Genomic DNA, 27795 nt, shown 5'->3' with positions numbered 1-27795 from the left:
TCACATGTCTGCAACACGTCAGGAGCCTCTTCAGTTTGCTCTCAGCACAACAGGGTCCTCATGACTGAGATGATTATGATGGTGCTAAAGGGAAAAATAACAATACAAGTTCTCTTTTAGCACATGTTCTCTACAATCCTGAGGAGCATCTGTCTCCTCAGACGCTCTGTCTCCCACCTTGCAGGTGTCGTCGCTGATGCAGTCCCTCTTCATGTTTTCAGCCTGGACGGATAAATTCACGTCCTCCTCGTCCTCCTCGTCCTCGTCATCCCTGTCTTCCACGTTCAGGTGCACTGAGTCCAGGCGAAGGTCCTGCAGGCAGCCTTTGAAATGCCCCCCCCACCCTTGGGCGTCCCAGTCCGTGGGGAGTCCCCCCACGTAGGCCCTGTCCCCGCGGGACACCTCCACCTGGGGGAACTGTCCCACAGCGTAGCGGAGCCCGGCGTGCTGGAAGATCACCTGTCGCCGTCGAACCTCCACCCGCAGCAGCTGCTTCTCGCCCGTCGTCACAAATACGGGAGCGGTGAGCGGAGCGCTGCCGGGCAGCGAGCTCACCAGCACCCGGCCCATCCCCAGGTAGACGGAGAAGTACGGCCGCCCCCCCGCCTCCCCCGCCTCCCCCCTCAGCTGGAACAGCAGACCGTCCGGCTTCAGAGACCTCAGGAAGAAGGACACGGTGAAGTTGCTGCCGTGGTCTCGGTCCACCTGGTAGGCGCTGAAGCTCAGAGTGTCCTCGTGACTGTACGTCCATGAAGGGAACTCTGCAGAGCAACAACACACACTTCAGCCCACTTCACACACTTCACCAAACCCTGGTCCACACGAGGCTCCACTTGAAGCTGAAGGTGTTGATGTTTTTGACAACTGTTGCTTTATGTATGTTTATGATGCACAGGAGTCGGTTCTCCAGAGGAACGTACCTTCAGAGCAGCTTTCACCGTGGAAGGGCCGCTCACAGTCGCAGCGATAGCTGGTCCACAGGTCCACGCAGCGCCCGTGCTGATGGCAGGGATCCGGCTCGCACCAGTCGGTCTTACTGCATCCCAGCTCGGGGGCCTGGCTCTCCGGGAGAGCCTGCGGCAGAATGGGCTTAGCATCCACCACCAGGTCCTCCATACACCCGATGAAGCCCGCGGCACTCTGGGAGTACTCCATCAGCTCCTCCGGGGCTCCGCCCACATACACATGACTGAAGGCCTCCGAGGGCTGGAAGGGCGGGTCACCTGCTCCGCCGTCGGTCACCCTGCACCCGTTCCCGTCACAGCCGGGGCCTCTCAGAGTCAGAACCAGACGTCCATCGTGGACGTACACGTGGACGTCCTGCCAGTCTCCGTCACTGACCGGCCGGGGGAAGACCACGTCCAGCTCAGACTCCTCAGAGAAAGCGTTGGCATGAAGACGTCCATCCACAACCTCCAGGAGGAGGTGGTTCGACACGTCCCCCCTGAAAAACAGCAGCATGTTCGGAAGGGTGGTCCGAAAACGCATCTGGACCCCGAGTCCTCCGTGGGCGTGGTGCTGCACCTCCCTGCGGACCCGCTCCTCCAGGACCACCAGGATGTGGAGGAATCCAGGGGAGGAGAAGGAGAAGGTGGTCCTGGTGGAGCAGTGCTCGTCGTAGAAGCCGTGAGGACAGAGACACGTGTGTCCATGCTGTCCGTCCTCCAGCCAGGGCAGGCAGGTGGCTCCGTTCTGGCACCGGTGGTCCCGGCAGCCGTGCAGCTGGACCGTGCAGTGGTCCCCCCCCCAGGGAAGCTGCCCCGGCGGCACCTCAGGGCAGTGGCAGGTGTAGGACGCTCTCCCGTCTTCACACCAGCCCCCGTTCTGACAGGGCTGACTCTCACACTCGTCCACGTCCACCTCACACAGCTGACCTGGGAAGAGACGGGCGCAGGGTGACAGGAAGTGATTCAGAACATCGACATTAAACTCTTCAGGCTCCACTGGTCCTGCTCAAACACAGACAGATTTGCCGTGGTGGTCTTGGTTGAGTTTTTATTTTGATGTTCATACCCATACCCAGTGAGGTGCAGTATGGGGGATAATCAGCTGGAAGACACCCAGATGTCTTGTTTTATATCTCTAGTTTCGTAACACCGGTTTTCAAATTCTTTCGCAGGGAGATAACTAATAACTTGTAAGGTGGGACCCAGAGGTTCCAGGTCAAAGACCTTATTCTGAGGGCAGCACTGGACGCAGGTGAAGGTGTCTGAGGGAGAATCCAGGGCGCTGTCCCCTGAAATGAACACTGACTGGAGAGGAAGTAAAGTCTGACAAAGAAGGAATGACAGAGCTGCCAGAGTTAGCGACTAGCCTCAAGCAACCACGATATGTCTTCTGACCCTCTATCAATCATGTCCTGCTCCTCGCACCACTAAATATTCTTTCTTTGTGCGTCTGTTTCTTCTGGCTGGTGCCATTGGCTTCATTTGTTTTCCTACCCAAAATGCATTGCAGTCCATGTCACGTCCTCTCACTATGTCTGCTGGAAAGTGAACCAAGACTTGGTTTTCAAGGGGACCACAGTTCACCTGTGTGGTCTGGATCAGAGTTATAATTCTATGAAAATCATCATGTTTTAATGATTTGGATATCTTTCTGTGCACAGCACTTTGGCTAAGCTGGTGACATTTTAATATTGAGAAATGTATTTCACTGCAATTATTGATTATCTTACCATTAAAGAGTTGAAACGTCAAAATATGGACGAAACAAGATTTTCAACGTCCGTGAGAGCAGTGATGTTTCAGTACAAACACACAGAAAAGCAGCTTTGAAGGATGAAAGTAGAGAGGGGGTCAGTGTTGGTGTGAGACCCACCGACGAATCCCTCAGGACAGGTGCAGGTGTATCCGTTGACGCCGTCTTCACACGTGCCTCCGTACTTGCAGGGTTCAGACTCGCACTCGTCGATGTTGACCGAGCAGTTCTCTCCTGCGGGGAGAGTCCAGTTCAGCTGGACGTCAGGAACGTGGAGCGGCGCCGGGCGGCGTCGGCCGACTCACCTGCGAACCCCGGCTGACACTGACAGATGTACCCTGCCGCGTCGGCGAAGTTCAGCTCCCAGTCCTCGTCCCAGTCCGACGGGTCCGACCTCTCGAAGCACTCGCCGCCGTTTTCACAGGGAGCCTCGGCGCACTCGTCCACGTCCACCTCACAGTTCAGCCCCTCATAGCCTGAGGACAGGAGAGCAGCATCACCCCGCCGTTCCTAACATCGTCACTGTGTCGTGTTGTTTGGCTGCTGCTGATGATTCTTCTTTTGCATGCTTAGAAGTGCCGTCCCGTCCGCGCACATGCACAACCAGATAAATGAAATCCTTCCCCTCAGAGCGGACTGGTGAAGTGCAGTTCAGTACCTGGCCAGCAGAGGCAGGAGTATCCCCGGATTCCCTCCAGGCAGGTGGCGCCGTGCTGGCAGGGCTCGGACAGACACTCGGGGATGTCCAGCTCACAGTGATCGCCCTCGAACCCGGTGCCGCTGCAGTCGCACTCGTAGCTGCAACGAACACAGGAAGCTTGACTCAAACCCTCACCCTCCTCACAAACTGCACCGTCTCCGCCTTCTCATGTTTTCATCCTCGGTGTCCGGTTCGACGCCATGCTTTACCTGTTGACCAGGTCGTGGCACGGCGCTCCGTTCTGGCAGGGCTCGCTGGCGCACTCGTCAACGTCCACCTGGCAGTCGACCCCGTCGAACCCCGGCAGGCACTGGCAGGAGTACATCCCCGTCAGGTCCTGGCAGGTGGCGCCGTTCTGACAGGGGCTGGACTCACACTCGTCGATCTCATTCTCACAGTTCACTCCTGCAGAGAGAGAGAGAGAGAGAGAGGGAGGGAGAGAGAGAGAGAGAGAGAGAGAGAGAGAGAGAGAGAGAGAGAGAGAGAGAGAGAGAGAGAGAGAGAGAGAGAGGTGGATTTTTACAGAAATCATTTAATCCATGTTCTTAGATTTAATGAACGTTGAGCAGAAAACAGCCCAGAAACTTTGATCTATAACATCATGACGTGATTCCTGATGTTCTCTTGAACGTGTTCCTGCAGCTGGGAGCTGAGCCGGGCCTCCAGACAGATTCCTGATCCCTTTTATTGACTGATGGTCCTCCTTGTTGATGTATGACTCCATTGTTGGTTTGATCAGTGGTGGGCCGTCAGGGCCTGCAAAGCCTTCTCTGCTGGCCTAAAAATTATCTGAATTACAGACTGATGTAAATTATATTTTGTCCATAAATAATTAATAAATGATTCCAAACGGTATGTTCCGGTTCCTTTCATAGTTCTCCCGTGGTTGCGCTGCTTCCAGACATGTTTTTTTCATATTAAATCATTTAACCAATCAGATTTCAGGCATCATCTGTTGCTAGGGTCAAAGAAATCTGCCCGAGGCCTTCACTGTCCGTTCCTGATGGCGCAGTAAAGTGAAGCGTCAAACAGACAGCTGCTTCAACCAATCAGACAGTTGCTTCAACCAATCAGATTTCGAGTTGGCGACTCAGTGCCTCCTAGCTTCTAACAACAGCAGATCCAGGCCCTCTGATTTACATTCACCAAGAGATGCAGTAGGGGGCGGTATGCACCTAAGTTGTTGGCCGCCTACCTCAATTATTCCGAAGAAGAAGAAGAAGACCTGAAGAGAAATAAAACTTAGGCCAGAAATCCCACAGGGCAGCTGGACTTTCAGCCCTGGCTTTATGGAACTGAAACGCACAGATAATCTATATGACAGAGCAGTTGAACTCTGTTTGAGGAAGGAAAGGAGGATGTATTTTGTTTTCAAATAATCGGGATTTTGGTGAGTAAAATGTTCCTCTTTTCCTAAATAATATTGCTGTTTTATTAAGTTGTTGATGCTCATTGTATGTGCACAGATGTAGTAGGAGACTTGTGCACTTCAGCAAAGGCATTTATTCTGGCTGCACAAGTATCTATCTGCTGTGCAACAACTCTTTATGTGCATATCTGCATAATAAGATTTTTTTTTGTAGACAAAATAGTTATTGAGAGGTGGATTGATTCAGGCGGATCAGTTCTGAAGGCCTTAGTGTGAAATGCACGGTCCGCCACTGGGTTTGATGGAGCAGAAGGTCAACAGGTGGAAAACAGTTGTTGAAGAAGAGGTTCTGTCCAGGTCAGGATGGGGTCATGAAGAGGTCATATAGACAGACTTTTTTTAGTTATTTCATAATTTTGTTTGTGGAAGCACACCTTTGTTTTGTTTTATGTTTCATTGTTCAAGTTGTTGGAGGAGTAGATCTGTTGTTGATCTTTGTTTCAGTGACAGATACAGACGGCCAGTAGTACAGTGGAAGCTGTTTGTTTCAGTGTAAATGGATTTTTGATCCTCAAGAAACAGCAAAAAATCAAAAAGACTCAAAACAACAATAAAAGACAACACCACAGCAAAACGCCGCAGCAGAAGATGACTGTCTTGTTCTATATGCACTGTGTGTGTATTTGAACAGATACAGTACTGATGTGTGGTACCCGTACTCAACGGTAACAGTTTCCAGTGTTTGTGTTTATAATAAATGTTAACTTGTTGCTGTCTGCAGATGATGAATCAACATTCATGGGGATTGGTTAAACTGGTTCGTTGGACTGAAAACTGCCTTGACCAGCAGCACCGTGATTGATCTGAGTCAGCATGTGTTCATGGGATACGATCTAATTCCACAGCAATCTCTGCTCCCTCCTTGAGCACTGAGAGCTCATGTTCTGGTATATTGGGTATGATCTTGATGATGCAGGTGTCGTCGAGCCAGTCACCTTTCCAGGGTGTTCTGGTGTCTCTGTTCCAGAGTTTACTAACCAGGTTGCTTTCTCATGTTGTGTGTATCAGTGTTCCTGTGTCTGGTGTTTCCAGTTTCTGGTATCATCCATCAAACACGTTCTGTGAAGCTTTCACAGTGTAAGATAAAATATGTATTAACCTACACTGTGTAAATGTCACCTTAATCTCCTTTATATACACTGCTAAAAATAAATAAAGACAGAAAGACAGCACTAAAGTCCAGGTCAATCACACTTGTATAAAATCAACCTGTCCGTTAGGAAGCCATACTGATTATTAATCTTTATTTTGACCTGCTGAGGTGCGACTGGAACAGGAATAAGCTGAAATGTGCTCCTCCTCACACAGTCAGTCCTGCTGATTGCTGGTGAGCTTCTCACGTACACACACACTGTAAGCTCAAGACCGGCTGCAGGTACGTCGAGCTGGGACTGCAGACTGTCACATCTTCCTCGTAAACATGCCTCTGAGGTTTCCCAGGCCGAGGAGAGTTTTTCCATGGAGCCGGTATTCATTTCAAAACAACGGTCTAACATCCTCTGACCAGGTGGCACTGAACGGTTCGTCCTGCAGGAGCAGCGGAGTCTGGAGCCTTCAAAGACCAGTGGTGGCCCAAACTCTGGTCCTGGTGGGCCGCAGTGCTGCATGTTCTAGACCGGACTGAGCAGACAGTGAGGAAAGGATTCATGAAGATCTCATAATAAGAGAGAAGCTTTTCTGTTTTTTCAACTGCATCTGTAATGAAGCTGCATTTTCAGGCAGACGTCACTCTGCTCATCATGGCTCCACTGATCTGCTGGTCTGCAGCTCAGTGCTGCTCAGGATCCACACTGCAGGTTCTCCTCGTTCTCCAGAGAACCCTGGTGTCAGCCTGCTGCAATTATGGATCAGAAATATATTGCAGTGTAATAGAAAAAAATCATTCAATATATGAGGCAATATATTACCATAAAAGAGATTTATTATATTATATTTTCCAGTATATATTGAAATCAGCAATTATTTGTATATTTTTTAAATATGTTGCAGTACACATCAAGAAATATTTTGTTAAATATGTTTTGTTTTCCTTTGAGTAACAGAAACTGTGAATGATCAGAAATGTGTCCAGAATAAAGCAGGTCAGCACCTGAAGACTGGGGGAGATGTTACCGGATATCTTCACCTGTCAGATCCTGATCAGATCCATCTTCATTAATCTGAGCTGATATCTAAACACAGACCTGTAGCTCTGCAGCAGTGAAACTTTCTATAGAAGACACTTTGACAGGACGCCTGTCTCCTCCTCGTCTCCCATTGCTTCTGAGTCCACTGAGGACACACCAGCTGACCACATGCTGCCGTTCACTGTGTTTTCTCTCATCAGTGATTCCACTGTCTCCATCCTTTTCCTGCCTCCACCTCCTCCAAAGCTCTTCTGTTTTGCTCTCTGTCAACTGTTCCATGTCTTCTGTGTTCCAATGTTCAGCAGGCAGAATATTCAGGAGCTTCTTTGGATTGACCATATATGGTAGAAAGTGGGCGTGTCCAGGGCGGGGCATGAGGAGAATCCACCTGAGCAGGTTTCAGAGCTGACTGAGATTTATAAAGGGAAAAGAGAGTGCAAGTGAGCACGCGTTGGCTTAATAAATCTGACTTTCTTTGGCGTAAGTCATTTTTGGCTTTAGGTAATACGTCAACAATTAGCATGAATCCTACACCATGTTTTATAAATGAGGTCATTTTGCAATTTTGGTGCATGGAGCATCTGATCCCAACACCAGAACAGCACTGTGGTGAGAGGGAGCCTCAACTCTCACTGTGGTTCAGATGGCAGAGTGGTTGTCTCGTAATTAGTCATTTGTTCTATTCTCCTCTATGCTTTTGATTCTTCCCCTTGCCCACATGCTGAAGGGTCCTTGAGCAGGACACTGAACTCAGAACCGCTCCTCATGGATGGCATGGCAGATGCCAAGACTGATACCCCTTTCCCACTGAAACTAGCGGGTTGACCCGCAAACAATCAGCAATTGACTCCTTTCCCAGACCCAGGTCTAATTGCCTGCAGGCGAGCTGCGTGGCTGTTTTCCCACTCTGATGGTGTCCCACATTGATGACATCATCAGCGTGACGGAGCACAGCGAGGTAAACAATGCAGAGGAGTTGACGACTCTCCTCTTCCCCAAGGATCAAGAGAAGCTCTCTGGTCTCGCCGTCTTGCCAATGCTGCGTCGTCTTGACGAAGGAAATCTCACGCTGTGTCCAGAAACAACAACTAGCGCGCTAATGTAGCCATGCTACGGCAACGTCATCACGGAAATTACTGCGTCGACCCGGGTCTGTCTTTCCCACTGAAGCCCATCGGGGGCGAGCCGATTAAAATCCGGGTCGCTTGCAGGGTCAGTCGACCGGGGTCGAAATGCTGTTTAAACCCTTCCCACTGCCATGAGGAGCCGGGTATTATAGGGTTTAAACGGGTTTTTTGGCCAGTGGGAAAGGGGTATGAATGAGTGAACGTGAATTGCAGTGTGAAGTGCTTTGGGCTCACTCAAGCAGAGCTAAAGCTCCAGAGGTTCTCTGAGGTATATCACATCCCAAATGCTTTGAATAATCATTCATTATTACTGATAGTTAAACTGACCAACATTATGGTACCCCTAAGTAGAAGTGTGTGTGTGTGTGTGTGTGTGTGTGTGTGTGTGTGTGTGTACCTGAGAAGCCCTCCAGGCACTCGCACTGGTAGTGGTCCTTCTCGTTGATGCAGGTGGCGTTGTTCTCGCAGGGTCTGGAGGCGCACTCGTTGATGTCGATCTCGCAGTTGTATCCCTGGAATCCCGGCACGCAGAAGCAGTGGAACTCGGCCGGCCCGTCCACGCAGATGGCCCCGTTCTGGCAGGGCTCCGACAGACACTCGTTCACGTCCTCCTCGCACGTCTTGCCCTCGTACCCGGCGGCGCAGTGACACTCGAAGCCCTCGGGGAGCAGGACGCAGGTGCCGTTGTTCCTGCAGGGCTCGTCGATGCAGTCGGTGACGTGGGTCCTGCAGTCCCGCCCCCCGAAGCCCGGCGGACACCTGCAGAAGTAGCCGTTGAGCCGGTCCACGCACAGGGAGCGGGGCGCGGAGCAGGGGTCGCTCAGGCACTCGTCCACGTCCTGGGTGCAGTTGTCCCCGGTCAGCCCGTCGGGACAGACGCAGCGGTACTCCGTGGTGCCGGGGACGCTGGAGCACACCTCGCACGGAGCGAAGACGCAGGCGTCGTACAGCTGGTCGCAGTTCTTCCCCATGTAGCGCACCCCGTCCCGGGCGCAGATGCAGGCGTAGTCGTCCATGGTGTCCACACAGGTGGCGGCGTTTTGGCACGGCGCCGACAAACACCTGTCCGCTGTGGCCGTGCACAGCAGGCCTGGAAAGAACACAACAGCGCACTGTTACAAGGAAAAGCAAAGAAAGGAAGGAATCGCATGTCAGACAGTGAAGAAAGAAATCTTTATGTGACGATTTAAAGGGATCTGTGGCTGTGGTGATAAACCAACACCTGATACAACTGGTCAGACGAAAACCAAGAACGATTTATCAAAATTCATCAACAGTCTTAGAGGTAAGGGTTCCAAAAGAGTTCTTGAAGGACAGAGGATCTACTAAGAACACTGAACTCTTGAATTTTTTCATCCTCTTCCAATTCCAGTTGTGGAATTCTCACAGTGTTTTGTACAATCAAGTAACGTCTGTTACATCGAGTAACAACATTCCACAAGTCAGTCAGGCTTTATGTTATTTTGTAGGTTCCATCAGTAAATCAGCTTCCACATATCTCTGCAATATCAAAATTCTGTCATTTTCTAGATATATTTACTGCTCTTTAAATAATCAGACCTCAAGGAAGTCATGAGTGTCATGTTTAAATGAGGCTGGAGTTTGGTTTCTTATCGACACAAATAAAGTTTTCTAACCTGGCAAAAGCCACATTGACATGTACAGCAACGAATTGCTTCACATGTCAATCTGGGATTTCACTCGGCAAATCCGTTCGGGGAAGGAGGGACTTGCTGTAGAACTCTTTGCGTTCATTGGACAGAAGGACACCGTGCGCCCACCTAACCATGTCTGGTTTCAGCCAATCACCGCAAAGACAAAAATGACGTCGACAGCATGCGCCCGGCAAGTGAATATCAACAATCAGCCCACAGTGGACAGAAAGTGAGATTCGTGACAAGATGTCGAGTGATTTTTGCCATTTATGTAGAGAAAATCTGCGTATTAAGGGCGTACTGAAAAACACTGTGCTCATTTTTGAAAAACCCCGCTTGACCAACGACAAATGCGTGGCGGACGGATTAGCAGAAATCGGCTGTCAGCTTAACCTTGCCGGCAAGATGAATTCTGGCAGTATTTGTTCACACACACCACGAGAATCCATCCTGCACCGCTCGCGCTCAGGCTCGGATTTTCTTCCTGCGGTCCAAACACGCCTCGTTTAGAGTTGTTCACATCCACTGTTTTCGCTAGTCATGCTAATATTATTAGCAGTCCGTCACTTCCTGCTTTCGTCAAAGCTTCATGTCCCGCCCTAAACGACGCGTGATTGGTCGGAAGGAAAACAAACTGAGCCCGAGCGCATAAGCGCGAGCGGTACAAGATGGATTCTCGTGGTGTGTGTGAACAAATACCGCGAGAATTCAGCTTGCCGGCAAAGTTAAAAGTTTTCTAAGTAATGATAGAATATTTATTCCATCCAGCATCCTAAAATCTGCTCTTTCAACCCTCAGCTGTCTGGATTCGTTCTCTACATGTTGTGTTTTTCTCAGCTGTGTCGGGTTCATGTCAGGTCAGCTGAGGCTCGCACGCCCGCATTTTTAATTAACAGTGTGGGTCTTTAAATAGAAAGAAGTAAATGTGGCAGAAGCCTAAACCTATTGTATTCCGTGTGAGATTGGCTCTAAGCTGCTCTCACTTAAGCAGACACCCTGTGAGTGTCCTTCTTGACACTTTAAAGTCCTTAAACAGGAGCTGTCAAACTCCCTTTACTTCAGTTTGATCTTTGACGGGAAAAAGAAGACAGAATTACCTCTGAACAGCACATGTGGAGGCCGAGCCAAGGCTTTAGGAGGCTACAGCGGGACACTGACACCACGCCATGCGGGTCCTGAGCTACAACTCAACTCCTCAACCTCTATTTGTGTGACGTGAGACACGAGGTTTAATGTCACCAAGTGAAAGAAGATGTATTTGATGTGGCTAAGAGAGAAATGGGAACTTACATAGCTTGAGATTTCACCATAAGACCATTCACTCATTCATTCATTGAGTTTTGTCAGAACAGTTCTGACAAACAGGGTGAGACAGAAAGAGTGATTTAAAGAAGAAAGGGAGCCGAGCGGTGAGCGCTGGTTCCAGTGAGTCAACCCTCTGGAGCTGCAGCTCGAACATGTTCATCAGCTCGCCCTGTCGTGGAAACTCTGCTTTAATGTCTCCATGACAGTCCGCTCTGGAATGATTGACAGATCGACTGTGGCGAGCAGGAGCTACGGTGGTAAATGTCTTTTACCGCCATTTGTCTCTGGGTCCAATAATGCAAGATGGCCACCTCCAACCTGGCTTCATTTTCTCAGAGCAGAAACCAGCGGTGGTGTCAGAGGTGCTACGACCATTTCTACTATACAGTCTGTGTTCACACCGGATATATCAGCTGAAATTTAGATTTTTAACAAGTTTGTTGGATTTCCTCCTGTTATTATTTACTGCTCTGCCTCATGGACGTGTGGCTCCAGGTATTCAGCCGCTGAATTCTGACTGGACTTCACTCTGAGCTGTTCTAGTTTCCAGTTTGAACAGTTTGATTCTATTTGATGTGGATTCAGAGGGTTTACAGTTCAGTGACGGTCTGTCCTCAGCAGCAGACAATGAGGTCCCAGTGAAATCAGCCAGCATTTGTTTTGAAAAGGTGCTTCTGACCCCCCCTCCCCCCCAGCCCCCAACACTTTGATCACTGTCCTGTTTCCAAATCCTCAGTCAAGTGGAAGAGCTGAAGAGCGGTGGGCAGTGGGCGGTCCCGAGCGGAGGAATGTGACTGGAGGAAATAAACCGGGGGTGTCAAGCATATGGTCAGTGGGTCACAACCGGACCGTGCAAAGAATGGAAAGGAAGCCTACTGTACACAAGTGCCACAGTGCCCGATGTTCCTGAACGCCTCATGTTAAAACTGTTGCACTCTAAAAACTCTAGGGTTATGTCTTCGAAGCATTTCCTGGGTTATTCAGGTGGGTTATTTTTCAGAGACATACCCATTTCTTGGATGATACGCTTTTTATTTTAATCCAGTTTTTGGGTTTTTCAACTTGCTTGATATGGGTTATTTTTCCGAGAGTAGGCTAACTCATTAATTGGGTTCGGTAAACACTCTCATTGGCCAATCAATGAGACCTGAGTGTGATGGAATTCTAACACTATCAACTGCTTGCACTTAAAGCACGGGGGCGGAGTTTCAGAGCAATGGGTCCATTCACTATGTCTTGTTTTTATTGGAGCCCTGTGGTTTAAAATGGATCTTTATTAATTATATAAATATATTTTATGGCATGAGCCAATATCACACCCAATCCAATGTGACACCACTTTTAGAATACATGGAATAGTGTCTTTTGAATCTCTCACAGTTTTACAACTAGAGCTTCTGCTGAGTTGAATAAATGTCAGACTGGATAAAACTAGATCATTGCCAATGAATTAATCCACGCATGCTGAATATAAAAGACAAGAAGAAGAAGAACAAATCCCATTCAGCAAGAAGCTCGTCCATTCAAGGTAAAAGTTTTACATTTATTTTGTATTCAAGCTGCTTTCATTTATACACAACATGTTCCTCTCAGACGGGAACCCAGAGCGCTTCAGAGAGAACACTCATGGTGAAGCAGAGACAACCAGAGAACCTCAGTGCTGACTGTACATTCAGAACACACTCTGTCCAGAACCATCAGCTTTCCCGTGGACAGCTCCTCCCTGTGACCCTCCCCCAGCTCAGGAGTCTGGGTGTCATCCTCGACAGCACTCTTCTTTCTAATCTCACATCAATAACATCATCAGGTCTGTCTGCTTCCCTCTACGAAGCATCAATGGTCTCCACCCCCCCCCCCCCCACTGAGTGGGTCGATGCCACGAAGGAGGCCTGCTACAAAAACACAGCTCCAACTAGTGGTGTGACACGAATACTACAGCGTTTTCACGTCTGTCAACTGTGATCATTTTGTAGTCTGAATGTGAAGGGTTTCTCCAGTGAAAATGTGAAAACGATGCCGTTTTCAGTAGAGAGCTGATGCAGTCTTTAAAGAACTGAAATCATCAGAGCGACGGCTCCACAGTTCAGTTGTTAAAGCCTCCTGACAGGCGGGCGGCCTAGTTTACCACCCCGACACACTGTGGGTGTGAAGCTTCACATCTAATGATCCTTTCCCAGCTGAAGGGGAGACGTTACCTGTGTTTGAACCTGACGGATTAGGCGGGGCCGTCGCAGAGCGTCGCCTCCCGCAGACGAACAGGTGGCCGTCAGAGAGCCGTTTCCAGATTACTTTCACATCTCGTTGATGTGAGAGGGACCACAGGATAAAGACCGACTGAATGACGAGGTGATCCGCTGCTCGTCTTAAGGCTGGGACTTAAGGCTGTCCTTTTTTTACCGCAGGGTTAAACAGTCCTCTCACATGTGATGGCAGGACAGCGGTTCAACTCTCCCATCCCAAAACACTCAGCTTCTGCTGATTCCAGCTGATGATGAGTGAAAGCAGGACACACTCAGGAACACACACTCACACCAAGTCGCCAATACCATGCAAAACATGCAAACCACACACATCTGAACCCATGACGAGACCGCTAACCACTACACCACAGTGCCGGCTCATCTGTTGTGTGTTATGTTGAATTCTAAACCCTTTCCAGATGACACCTGGTAAAACGTACCTAAAACAAGCAGAAGCCAACCATCACCTGTTTGATCTTTTTTGTAAATTGACTTCTGGTAATAAAAATGTTGGAAAGGGGCCAGAAGTCAATCAATCAAATCAATCAATCAAATTGTATTTGTATAGCTCTTTACACACAAAGAGTGACCAAAGTGCTTTACAGTGAAATAAAAGCAATAAAATCATAACAACTACAACAGATGGTACAATTTGAAATTTTGTCCCTGATCAATTAAAAGGAGCCATGAAAATAAAAACAGATATAATACAATTAAAACGAAGTGCCACTGTGCTATTGAGTGTTAAAAGGCAGCCTGAATAGATAAGCTTTAAGCCTTAATTTAAAAAGGCCCAAGTCAGTGATGGTTCGCATGTCGGGGGGCGGTTCGTTCCAAAGTCTGGGCCCAGCAACAGAAAACACCCGATCTCCCCAGTGTTTATATCAGGCTCGAGGGACTTCCAGCAAGAGCCGTGGGACGTGGGCCACAGTTGTTCATGTCTGAAGTAAAAATCATTTGTTATTGATCATATTTAACCTCCTTTTCTTCAGAGACTCTTAAAATTAAAGGATTTTTCCCCCAAACATAAAAATCTGTGAAATACTGTATATGTTTATAGGGATTTACTGAAGTGTTTGAAAATAGAGGATTTCAACACCCCTGTGGCTTCAACAGGATAAGATGGATCTATAGGCGACATAGAAGTTGGATGGATGGACATGGATTAATTAAAATGATGTATTTCAAAACTAAATGTAAAAAAAAAATCATTCAAGAAAATTCCCATGCTGAAAAGACTGGTTGGCTTTGACCTCTTAGGCGAAGAAAATTATTTAAAAAAACCCACATTACAACTCTGAGAAAGACAAAAAATGACAGACCTGCAAGAAAATCAAAGAAAGCAACATGTTGAAGTCACACGTGGGGGTCTTCCCTTCTTTGCTCTGCTTTTCGTAATTTTCAAAGCCTGTCTTCATGAAAAACCTCAGAATAGGATCTTTGAACATCAGCCGTGGGAGGGACAGAGAGAAGAGGGATTTAATCTCTGAGGTCTCTGCTGAGAATGCGACAGTATTATGGTCTACTGAAGTGGTGAAGGGTCGATTATTAAATATGAGGGTGAAAATAGAGAGTTCTGCCCCAAATCAAGGTTCAGAAAGAGTCGGTTTCTTTAGACCCCGACAAAATGAACTGGTTGATTTGATCAGGATAATCTGATTATCAATGGGGCTTTCATCTGTACTCTGGGTTTCACTATGAGCAGGACAGGAGAGGCGCCCCACCCACAGTCATCCCAGAGCCTCAACAATATCATCACAGGTCCGATCTGTGAGACACATGGAGGGCGAAGCCTCCACAGTCCAGACAGGACACATGGTGAGGCCCGGCAGCAGGTTCAGCGGCCAGACTAGACCAGTTCTACACCTCCCAGAGTCTGAGCTCCAGACTCATTCACAGCAACATCACTGATCATCATCTCATCACCTCAGACTTACTGTCTCGAGCTCAGAAGAAAGGCGAGTTAAGTCTCATCAGTTCAACACACTACTACAAGAAAACACTTTCTGTCAGTGTCCAGATTTCGCCGAGCTATCTGCTATAATTAGCGAACTCCCCTCTGAAAGGGTCTCCAAGAAAGTACGGTGGCTATAACTCACTATTCAACACGTTTTATTTCTCACACACTCATCAGGAAACACGCAGCCGCGCTACATAGCCTGCTCCCAGTGACTCCTGCACTACTACAATAAGAAAATGAACGCCCTGACTCTCACTAATAGTCGTGGTTGTTGACTTTTGCAGGTTGTAAACCTAAAACACAAACATATATTCTAATATCAGTCGTCAAACATCACACTTCTCAAACATTCTTTTTAACTTTAACTCACAGACACCGTGTACAGTCTTGGTAATTCACCCACACTAATGAATGCACTAAGAAGCATCCCCCCCCCTTGCGGCAAACTTCAATATACATCCTTCACACAATTACAAACACAAATATTGACTATTTTCATACGTGAACAAATAATATTTAATAATCAAACACAAATGTGCCATATTTCTCATAAAAATAACATAAATAATACTTACATTCCTTTCCTCGCTGGAAAGTTATACAGTCAGAACTTCAAAAAACTTTTGGGAACAATGAGAAGGGAAGAAATGTGACTTCAGTTCTTTGAGGCAGCAGTGGGAGGTTGGGAAAGCACAGGTTAGTGTCATCAGTCCCACCTGTGGTCTGTCAGCCTCGCCTCATGTTCCAGTCATCTTATTACCCTATCCCTTTCCAGCTCCTTCCCTCTTCAGTAAAGCTACGTTCACACGGTAGGTCTGATGGTGAATTCCAATTTCGTGCTGAGATCTGATTTTTCTGCAACATTATTCACAGTATATTTTGAATGCGAACTCCATCGGACTGCAGTGTGAACGGAGTGGGCAAAATCCGTGACGCCACACTGAGTGCACTGTTTATGGGAGTAAATATGGACGCCACACAGGTCAGTGTGCGTATATTACTTTTCAAGTGGCTGCGCAATAAGAGCCCATATAATGTTGAGAAAATGACGAGGAAAAGAAGAAAGAAATTGAGAAAAAAGAGCACAGCTTCCTCCAGCACAGATCCGTGACGTCAGTCCCACATCAATGACGTGAACGTCACATACATGTGACTTGGCCGTTCAGACCGCGATCGTCTTGAAAAATATCAGATACTGAACCAATTTGGTACCACATATGATCGAGGCCACGGTCTGGTGTGAAAGAATCGAAATTGCAACGTTCATAAGGCCACAAAGCAGATCGGATATGGGTCACTTGTGATCAGAAAATCAGGACTGACTCACATTTGCCTGCAGTGTTAACGGAGTCTTAGTGTTGTCTCCCCTGGCTGTCCGGGTCGGTCGTCTGATGAGACTACGTGTCTGATGTGTTCTATGAGTCCTGATGAGTCCTGTCGGTTTGGAGATCAGCTCCTTCTGTCTTCTACCTGTCGTTTCTGCTCATCTGGTTTTGGCTTGGACTTTGACTCTGGCTCGGAGTACTCCTTTTTTACTTGCATGCTCGATGAAAACCTGCTCTTCATCTGAATCAGCCTGGTCTGCTGTTGGGTTCACTAGTGGTTCTTGACAGGCAGCAGTTCAGAGGCTTGGGACAGATAGCATTAAAAACATTGAGGGAGGGTTATTTAGGAACTCTGATCCCACTATGGGTCATCTAGCGCAGCAGTAGAAATCAGAGAGGCGGGGCCCTTGCAGATCTGGCTTCAGGCAGGGCTGTCCAGTCTCAGACCAGCGGTCTTAGCTATTGAGCTGCTGCTGTGCAGGATTAGAAAACGACTCATTGGTTTCACTCTGCCTGGGTCCTTGGACCTTGACCTCTCCCTCACCATCTCTGCTTGTGCAGATTATATCAGTGCTTTCATAACTAACCGGGGAGATGTTCAATGTCTGCAGGACACCCTTCAGTAGGGGAAGGAAGGCCTGAAGGTGCTGCAGGTGTTTTGGGGTACAGAGAGCTTTCAGCCATAGAACTGGGAGGGTGTTCAGGAGAAGGTGTGTGCATGGTTGTCCAAGAAATGGTTGCGAGCTTAGCTGTCATTCTGGTTGCCAACAACTTGGTCACTTCTGCTCTTTGGCACCAGTTCAGTGATTTGCCACCAACAAGAAGTGTTGGAGGAGATCCAGAGGGCCATTGTGGACTTCTTCTGTTCTGGGAAAAAATGGGTTCAAGCCACAGTCCATCTACCACTGGCTGAAGGGGGACAGGGACTGATTAACATCTACTCCACAACTGACTCAACGTCAGGCTGTGTGAAGATCGTTAGGTTGGATTGATCCAACTTGATCTGCTGCTGAAGAGAACTGGGCATCCGGGCTATGATAAACAGTCTTTCTTGCAGAAAGCCAGCCTCAGAGAAGCTGGGTCCACCAAACTGGGTTATCTGATGTAGATGGACACCCTGAGAGCAAGGAGCAACATCACCTCTACCAGACTGATCAGCAGAGGGGTTGGAGGAGCTCTGCTTTGCTCTGCCATCATCCCTGAGAGCTTTCGCTGAAAGCAGCAGTTTGCAGAAGAGAGAGATTACGGCTTCCCCTCTCAATGGGGAAGTGCTATGGTAACCAACAGATATCATGCAAACCAGGATTGTGCAAAGACAGAGACCTTGTTTCATCTGTTTTCTCAGTGTGTTAGCAAATGGACTACACTTGTATAGCGCTTTTTACCCTGCTTGACAGAGCCCAAAGCGCTTCACACTGCAATATCACATCACCCTTACACTCCATACTGGGTGGTGGTAAGCTACTATTGTAGCCACAGCTGCCCTGGGGCAGACTGACGGAAGCGAGGCTGCCAATCTGCGCCATCGGCCCCTCCGACCACCACCAACCATTCACTCTCACAACTTTCATACTAGGCAAGGTGGGTGAAGTGTCTTGCCCAAGGACACAACGCCAGTTTTACGCCTGCGGGAGCGGGGATCGAACCGCCAACCTTCCGGTTAAGAGACGACCCGCTCTACCAACTGAGCTACTGTCGAGGTGGTTCCTGTTCTGCAGCGTCTGATACAGAACCAGACTGAGAGTGATAAGACGACTGACAATGTGCTGTCTGACTTTGGTCATGGCAAGTGAGGAACGGGCGACACATTTTCTCCAACTCCCGAAACGTTTTGTAGTGTAACATTGGCATTACCATTGGTAACGATTGGCGACGGAGGAGAGCGGAGCAGTGATGACTCTGTCCACAGCCCAGAGGAGAGCTGCTAATGAGTTCTGGAGCTCTCTCGATCACACCCTGCACTTCTGCAGCCATACTGAGGCACTCAGGGTCTATTTTTGTGTCCCTTTCTCTGCTGAGGTGGGCGGCGCTGCGGCGGTGCTTATGTAAGCACGGGCCTGGCTGATCACTGAATTATGTTCAGCTGCCACTGGGACTGGAGATCATTTTCCTGATGAAGAGGACATCTATTTCCCTATGACCTCAGACTCCTCTCCGACACTGGATCATAGCTTCTTCTACAGTCAGTTTGTGGAATGTGTTTTCGTTCCCAGCAACCTCAACCTTAGTCTCTTCTCTGCTTCCAGCCTGCAGACAGCCCAGCTGAACCTACCTTCCTGCTATGATCTACCGGCCTCAGCCGCTCGCCTGCCTCCACCTGCACTCTGTGTCCACCTGTAACCTGCATGTCTGACCCTCGGGATTAACCCTCCACTCAGCCTTTGACCCCCGGCCCTGCTCTGTTCTTCCGGAGGATTCGACTCACAGCTCTGGATTAAGACTGAGCACAATAAGAAATTTGTGTTCAAAGTCATACACTCCTGCCGTCATTTGCCCTTCGCAGCTGAGCTTCATGCAGGTCAGATGGACCGGCTTGTCACCAGAGGACAAGAAGTGACGGTTCCGCCAATGCTGAGGGTTTGTACTGTGGTCAATTGGGGCATTTTCTAACCTTCTGTAGCATGAATGGTCGAACTAACAGAAGTATTCAGGTGGGACATCTTCAGACCAGAGCTACAAGCCTGTCAGTCACCAGTCCGCCTGTCCACCCTCAGCCAGCGTTTAGTCAGTCAGTTTTCAGCCTGCCGGTTCTCAGTCAGTTGTTTTTCAGCCTGCCATTTCTCCCCGAGTTCCCTTCCAGTCGGTCCCCATTTAAGCACTTCTGAAGAGGACAGCGATGGTGAGGACTTCAACAGTGTAGGTTACAAGATTTCAAAAAGGATGAGGATGACACCCTGGACCTTCTGCACCCCTTCCCACCTGAACAGGGTGTGGTTAGAGTCATCCAAGAATCCGACCTCCAGGCATGTCACCGGGGACGCGGTTCCACTCCCTTCAGGGGCGGGATCTTTGGCTGTTGGTTGCTGTCTGGATATCCTCCCAGTCTTTGTGCCCGTCTGTGAGTGTTTGTGCTGGTCTGTGATTCTTGGTGTCATAACTTTCTGAGTTCAGTGAGAGCCCTCCTCTCTGATTTCTAGGAGAGTCCTGTGGCTTTGAGTGGTCACTGTCAAGGACATGGAGATGGGGGAGAGCCGGCACTCCCATTCGTCCATCTCCTCCGCCCAGGTTGTTCGGCAATGGAATGTTCTTCTGGGGGCATTGGCTTATGAGTTCTAGCCAGATTGGTTCTTGTCATGCACCAGGAGGCACATGTTGGTGGGGACGTACTGGGAGTGGAGGTCATTTTCCTGATGGAGAGGACATCAGACATCAGAGTCCACTCTGGCACTTCTGCGGAAACGTAGAGGTGCTTGGGGTCAGTTTTTGTCTCCCTTTCTCTGCTGAGGCGGGCGGGGCTTATGGAATTACAGGCCTGGCTGATCACTGAATTGTGTTTAGCTGCCACTGGGACTGGAGATGAGTTTCTTGATGAAAAGAACATCTATTTAAACTGGCACTGGATCATAGCTGCTACTAAAGTCAGTTTGTGGAATGTGTTTCGTCCAAAGCAACCTCAACCTTCTCTGCTTCCAGCCTGCAGACAGCCCAGCTGAACCTACATTCCTGCTATGATCTGCCGGCCTCAGCCGCTCGCCTGCCTCCGCCTGCACTCTGTGTCCACCTGGAAGCTGCACGTCTGACCCTCGGGATTAACCCTCAGCTCAGCCTTCGACCCTTGACCCTGCTCCGCCTTCTCCGGAGGATTCGACTCACAGCTCTGGATTAAGACTGAGTACAATAAGAAATGTGTGTTCAAAAGTCACACACTCCTGCCTCGGTTTGCCCTTCGCAGCTGAGCCACAGAACTGCCCCGTAAGTCTCCGTCCTAAACATTAACTTCAAAACATTATCTAATGGGCTCACTGCTCGTCTCCAGAAGGTCACACCAACGTCGATAGATTCACACCAAACTGGTTTTGCTTCTGGTCGCCAGTCTTTCCATAATACCAGGAGGTTCAGCTGCTCTTCTTCAGACTAACTCAGCAGTAATAATCCAGTCCTTATCCACCAAGGAGACATTTGACCGTGTGGAATGGAGCTACCTGTTCTTCATTTTGGACAAATTCATTTTTAATTCCAACTTCATATCATGGATTAAGCTTCTTTAAACATCCCGCGTTGCTAGTATTAGTGTTACTGGCATAAAGTCGGGACAGTTTTATTTATTCCATGGCACCCATCAGGGATGTGTTTTCTCCCCATCCCTGTTTGCACCTGCTGTAGAACTTTTAGCCTTATTTCTACATAGTGAAAGTACATTTGAAGGGATTTGGCCTCTCTCACAAGCTTTCTCTGTATGCAGATGACCTTCGACTGTGTAGCACCAATCCAGCCTCATCCCTTTCCATTCTGGATATTTCAGAACAATTCAAGAAGGTATCTGGCTAAAAAATTAACCTGCACAAAAGTGAGTATCTTCCAATTATCTCCTCTGCTTAGAACCTTCATCCTACCCAAGGATTGAAATACCTTGGCATTATCGTAACTACATCACAGTCCGAATTATTTGCAAAAAACCTTCAACCACTGCTTGAAAGCTTTAAATCGGGCTATCAATTTGTCACTATTTGGTTGTATCAGTTTGATCAAAATGATGATACTCCCCCGTTTTCTTTATGTATTTGAATATGTTCCGGTGTTCATCAGCAAATCTTTTTCTGAACTTCACCAGTTGATTAATTCTATTTTGTGGTGAAATAAACAAGCTCACGTCAACGCTCCAATTCTCAAATCACTCGAAGGTTTGGCTTTACCAGACTTTAGGCGATATGACTGGGCTAGTAACATCAATAAAATCCTTTCCTGGAAAGCTAATATCTCTCCTAATAGTCGTTCTCTATGGGTGTGTATGGAACTAGCCTCACATGTTGTGTCTTGTTCAGTGGTGTGCTAATAGCTACCTCCACCAACTCACTGAGTAGCACAGAACTCTATTGTGTCAGAGATCTTGAACATTTAGAGTCAATTCAGGAGAAAACTTTGCCTAAAGGAGTCATATTATGCAAAATTCACTTTAAAAAGGAGTCTTTACAGTCATATCACCTCCCAGAGCCTCTGTATGAGCCCCCAGAAGTGAAAAATTCAGTCACCTCCCTCAATTGCGCACTCCACCTTTAAGGAAATATACACTCAAACATGCGATTCTGAAATCTTCCTCTTGACGACGTCAACAAGAGGAACAACCACTTCCCCCCCAGAAGAGGATCCAGCCTTTGGGGGGCCCCGGGTAGGTGATTATAGTAGTATGTGCTGCCGTAGCCTCATTAAGACATTCAAATTTGAAAATTGTCTGTTTCCTCCTTGTCTCCCTACACCACATTTTTCAAAATGAATCTGAAACTTAAGTGCCTCTGACTGTGGCCCCACCGTGTGTGAGAGAGTGGGCGTGGCCAGATGCGTTCAAGTGCATCCTGGAAAGTAGGATGTGAAAAACAGGCTGTTCCAATCGGGGCTCCTCAGAGCCACTTTTTAGGCCGCTCAAACTCCAAACATAGGATGAATTTGGGGCAAACAAACTTATATACTATGTTTTTGGGCTTCTGTGACCTATATGACGTGACTGAAAAATAGCATAATAGGTCCGCTTTAACTCCCCATTGAAATTGGTCCCAGTCTATCGAAATCTCTTATTTTTTCCACCCTGTGCTGATCTGGCCTTTGAATCCTGGTCCAATAAATGTTTGTGCATCCTTGATTATCTTGGCAGTACCTTCCATTGACTCCCATTAATTACCATTGCAACAACACATCGTCAGTAGGGTAAAACTAACCTGTCTCACGGCAGACTGATAAAAATAAAATCAATGTCCCTCAGTCTCATTTATGGTGTTTCTTCCAGATCAGGCATTTTGTGTAATATGTATTCCCTCACTTTCAAAATCATCCTCCAGATATCCTGATAGATTCCCTTCTGCTCAGAACAACAAAAATCCCTCGCCTCATTTTTATATGGTTCAACTTGAATAAACCAATGACCAGGACCTTGGGATCACAATTTCTGATGAACAACGGGATTGTATAATTAATCTTGTATGCGTTAGGCACAAACTAATACAGTGCAAGATCTCTCGCAGGAGCCGCTTCACCAAAGCAAGATTAGCTAAGATTTATCCTGACAGAGCCAATTCCTGCAATGGATGCAAACTCTCACCAGCTAATCACATGCTTATGTTCTGGTCCTGCCTCGAACTTCCTGAATTTAGACGGGCCACCTTCGACACATTAGGGAAGCTCCTTGGTTGTACAGTGAACCCTGACCCCCTCACCTGTTTCTTCAATTGCCCCTGGCACCTGGCTGGTCCAAATCCACTACAACACAGGCTTTCACTGCCTTGCCTCCGAAGAAGCTCATTCTCCTTAAACGGACTCATTCAGCTCCACCTACACATAATAGAGGGATTCAGGACATTTTGCAATGTGTGACACTTGATAAGATCCTCCTGTTTTCTCTCCTATTCTTTTGTTAATTCTGTCATTTTATTTCCCCAAACATGTTTCCGATCATCTGTCTCCTCCATCCTGTTCCTGGTGTGAATGAGTGTGATTGAGGGAGTTGTCTGGGTAGGGGAAGGGTACACCTGGTTTTCTGATCAGTGAAACTCATTTCTGGGTTTGAAGTAGATGCAAAGGTTTAATGAAGAGACTTTGAAAACCAAACCTCCCTTCTCCTCCCCCTCTCCCCTCCTGGATGCTTTCCCTCCCCCTCTCTCAGGTTTTGTAGTCTCCCTGACCTCCCTGGTCTGTCCATGTTGTAATCCCTCTGGCCTCTTGGGGCCAATCCTCTGCTCCTCTAATCTCCTATACCTGCACAGATTGTAACTTCAATCTCTTGCATGTGTTCACTCTGTCACCCTCCACACACACACACACACACACACACACGCACACACACACACACACACACACACACACACACACACACACACACACACACACACACACACAGAGTTTGGGTTTCCCATTCTTGTGGGGACCTTCCATTGACTCCTATTCATGTCTAACTCCTAACCCTAACCCACACCACAACACAGCCTAACCCTAAAGAAATGTTTTTTGCACTTTTACTTTTTTCAGTAACAACAACATGGTCAAGAAAACACTGTTTCCCCTCATGGGGACCCAAAAAATTGTCCAGACAAATGACATTGTGCCGGGTTTTCCTATGGTTGTGGGGACAAAATGTCCCCACAACCATAGGAAAACCCAGAACACACACACACACACGCACGCACGTACGCACTCACACACGCACGCACGCACACACACACACACACACACGCACACACGCTCAGTCTTGTATTTCTATCCTCGTGGGGACCGTCCATTGACTCCCATTCATGTCTAGCCCCTAACCCTGACCCTTACCCTAACCCTAACCCACACCACAACACAGCCTAACCCTAAAGAAATGTTTTTGCACTTTTACTTTTTTCAGTAACAACAACATGGTCAAGAAAACACTGTTTCTCCTACTTAGGACCGGAAAAAGGTCCCCACAAGGCACGTCGTTTCACGTTTTGCTATCCTTGTGGGGACATTTGGCCCCAACAAGGATAGAAATACGAGAACACACACACACACACACACACACACACACACACTTTCTCGCCTGGCGTTTCAGTCTTCACCTGCAAACCTGAGGAAAAAAACGGATCTTTTCCATTTGTTCATCAGTATTATCTGAAAGGTGTGGTCTGTTTGCTTTAGTCATTTAAGCTCTCTCCTTCACATCACCAGCATTTTTCCTGGAATATTTTGTGTGCATGAATTCAACAATATGATTTACCTTTACCATTTGCGTTTGGACTCTACTAAAACTTCCAGACCTCCTAACTCCACTGCAATATTTTTTAACAGTGCAATAATTATAAAAACATGCTGTCCATTTGCAGTTTCTACTTTCTCTCTCTGCATCAGTTCTTCTCTCAGATTAATGTTGGAAAACGCTTCTCAGGATATATAATCTCTGCAGGATTCAGTATGTTTCTATTGCACCTAATGACAAAATATTGACCAGGTCAGCAAGGTCCAGACCAACGTCCAACCTTCCACTCATCTCTAAAATCCTACAGAAAGTGGTCAGCTTTGTGACCATTTATGTGCAAACAACCTTTTACAGTCTTTTCAGTCAGGTTCTAGAGCTCATCACAGACCAGAGACCAGGTTCTAGAGCTCATCATAGGCCAGGGACCAGGTTCTAGAGCTCATCATAGGCCAGGGACCAGGTTCTAGAGCTCATCACAGGCCAGGGACCAGGTTCTAGAGCTCATCATAGGCCAGGGACCAGGTTCTAGAGTTCATCACAGACCAGAGACCAGGTTCTAGAGCTCATCACAGGCCAGGGACCAGGTTCTAGATATGATCATAGACCAGGGACCAGGTTCTAAAGCTCATCATAGACCAGAGACCAGGTTCTAGAGCTCATCATAGACCAGAGACCAGGTTCTAAAGTTCATCATAGACCAGGGACCAGGTTCTAGATATGATCATAGACTAGAGACCAGGTTCAAGAGGTAATTATAGACCAGAGACCAGGTTCAAGAGGTAATCATAGACCAGAGACCAGGTTTTAGAGCTCATCATGGAGCAGACACCACTCTGGTCAAAGTTACGAATGATCTTGTCGTGGCCTCAGACAAAGGACTGGTCTCTGTTCTAGTCTCTGTCCTGGTCCCTGTGCTGGTCCCTGTGCTGGTCTCTGTCCTAGTCCCTGTGCTGGTCTCTGGCCTGGTCCCTGTTGTGGTCTCTGTCCTGGTCTCTGGCCTGGTCCCTGTTGTGGTCTCTGCCCTGGTCCCTGTTCTGGTCCCTGTTTTGGTCCCTGTCCTGGTCCCTGTGCTGGTCTCTGTCCTGGTCTCTGGCCTGGTCCCTGTTGTGGTCTCTGTCCTGGTCCCTGTTCTGGTCCCTGTGCTGGTCCCTTATTTGGTCCCTGTTTTGGTCCCTGTCCTGGTCCCTGTGCTGGTCTCTGTCCTGGTCTCTGGCCTGGTCCCTGTTGTGGTCTCTGTCCTGGTCCCTGTCCTGGTCCCTGTTCTGGTCTCTGTTAGATCTCAGTGCTGCATTGATTCCATTGATCAGAACCTGCTCCTACAGAGACTGGAACAGAGGATCTGGATTAGAGGTTCAGAGTTAAACTAGTCTGGATCATGTTGATCAGACAGGTTCTACTTGGTTCCTGTTAGTGACTCTTCAGCTGAGACTGAAGTTAAACATGGAGTTCTTCAGGGTTCTGTCTTGGAACCTCTACTCTTCACATTACACATGCTCCCTGGAGGAAATATCACCAAACTCTCTAACTTCCATTATTCTGCAGACGATGCACAAAACTACTTGTCTTAAACACCAAAGTCTAGAGGAGTCGTAATTCTCTGCTCCTAAACTCAAATAGAACATATCATATTTATAATAGCATTATAATAGCATTTTATTTGGCCCAAAATATCTGAGAGAGAAACGATCGGAACATCTGGTAACTCTAGAGCTTTAGGAAAAGAGAGATTGGCAGATGTGATTTCAGTTTGATTTGTGGGTTTTCTTCAAATCTAGCTTCAGCGCAACATTCATCATGAACAGTAACAGAGTCAAAACATGACAGAAAATTTCATCACACCACCAAAACACTATGAGGAAAGGATGGATACTACAAGGTAAGAATTGCCTCCAACATGGATAAACTGCAAAGAAACATGCATGTACATTCTGTGAAGTCCTTGACCAATGGTAGTTATTAAAGAGTCCTCTGACAGATGGACCTGACACCCTCCTATTGACCTGTGGACCACTGACCAGGCCCCGCCCCGAGCACAGACTACCCAATAGCATTCATCTACCACCTGCCGGTAAACGCCCACTGGGAAAGTGTCAGTGTGTAAACTCCACAGAGAAGATTAGAACTGAAGACATTTCATCTGTGGGTGGTTGCACAGCAAGATTTTTAACTCTGGAGCGTCACTCACAGCGTGTTGGCCACCCTGTGCCAAACACCTTGGTTTTAACACTTTCAGCTGTTTCCTCTCAGTGTTAGTTTGGTCTGTCCCTGCACAGTCCTTCAAATGTCCGTCTTATACAAATACATTGGATTTGTATTGAACTGAAATAAGTCAGAATGTGTGAAGAAAAAAGCTGTTTGAACAGTGAAATATGTAACTTGGTGCCGTGGAGCCAAATTCCAGACTGAGTAGACGCCATGTGACCCCGTTCTTCCCCTCCATTCAGACGGGGGACAATATGTATTTGCTCTGATTGCGTATGCATGACTGAGGAGCACCGCCTCCCATTCTGACTCAGTCATGTGTCAAATCTGACAGAGTGGAACCCAGAAGCAGGGTTCGGAGGATTATCTGTACACAATATAAAGAAACAGTATCGAAGAGCCCTGTCCCCTGTCAGCCGGGAAGCTGCCTCCTGAAAGACACTTGTTCTTGGAGCAGCCTCTTCAGAGCGGCGTGACATTCCTGCAGCCTCCTCCTGCTGCTGGTGGGAACAGAGGAACTCCTCTGGAGTGACCGCCCATGGATTCAGACCGTTACGGTTCCTCCTGGTTCTGCCGTGAGCAGCAGCTGATCCACTCACCCCATTTGAACATCATCATGGTGAGCAGGAGGGTCTTCAGGCTGGGAGGAACTTTCCCCGGCTCCATGACGGAACGTCCGGCCGCGGTCCACCTGACGAAGGAGCGAGCGAGGGTCCGCTACGGGAGCCGCATGCTGACGTGTGACGGAGAACTTTTTCACTCTCGGCTCTCGCCTCACAGGCTCTCACCCCGCCGGGACTCAGGGCTTAATCAGCCTACGGGAGACAAAAGGAAAACACGAGCTGGACTCCGGCCTGCTGCCAGCCGCCATCCACCTCAGGACGCTTTGCTCAAGAAACTCATCAGGGGACAAGAAAACATGTCTGACCTCTAGAATGAACACAGGATTAACAGGAAGTCATTGGGTTGACTTTTTCTGCCACTTTTAGCTGATTTAGCGAATGTAGCTTTTTTTTTTTTTTTTAAAAAAACAGTTTAAGCAGCTGTAAAAGATGCTTTTTTTTTTTTTTTACTATTGAAGTTATTTTACTTTTTAACCATTTCAGTTTTTAAAAGCACTGTCAAGGTTTTATCATTTTTACCTTGTTTAGCCATTTTTAGC

At 47.8% G+C, this 27795-nt stretch overlaps 1 protein-coding gene across 1 annotated transcript in view; it reads right to left on the bottom strand.

Annotated features, from left to right (window-relative positions):
- crb2a (crumbs cell polarity complex component 2a) overlaps window positions 1-27282 on the bottom strand; it is a 31260-nt gene extending 3978 nt beyond the window's left edge. Inside the window, exons 1-8 of the mRNA XM_030084998.1 lie at window positions 27233-27282; window positions 8480-9172; window positions 3610-3805; window positions 3359-3498; window positions 3006-3176; window positions 2821-2934; window positions 921-1874; window positions 178-761 (exon numbers count right to left, since the gene is read on the bottom strand). Of these exons, the coding sequence (XP_029940858.1) occupies window positions 178-761; window positions 921-1874; window positions 2821-2934; window positions 3006-3176; window positions 3359-3498; window positions 3610-3805; window positions 8480-9172; window positions 27233-27251 (2871 nt within the window). The 5' untranslated portion in view covers window positions 27252-27282. The remainder of the gene's footprint in view (window positions 1-177; window positions 762-920; window positions 1875-2820; window positions 2935-3005; window positions 3177-3358; window positions 3499-3609; window positions 3806-8479; window positions 9173-27232) is intronic.
- Window positions 27283-27795: the final 513 nt, after the last annotated feature.

Source organism: Salarias fasciatus (genome assembly GCF_902148845.1).
Source record: "Salarias fasciatus chromosome 7 unlocalized genomic scaffold, fSalaFa1.1 super_scaffold_4, whole genome shotgun sequence".
NCBI classification, from domain to species: Eukaryota; Metazoa; Chordata; class Actinopteri; order Blenniiformes; family Blenniidae; genus Salarias; species Salarias fasciatus.
Note: the sequence above shows the minus strand (reverse complement) of the source record. Positions and strands in the feature narration are given on the sequence as shown.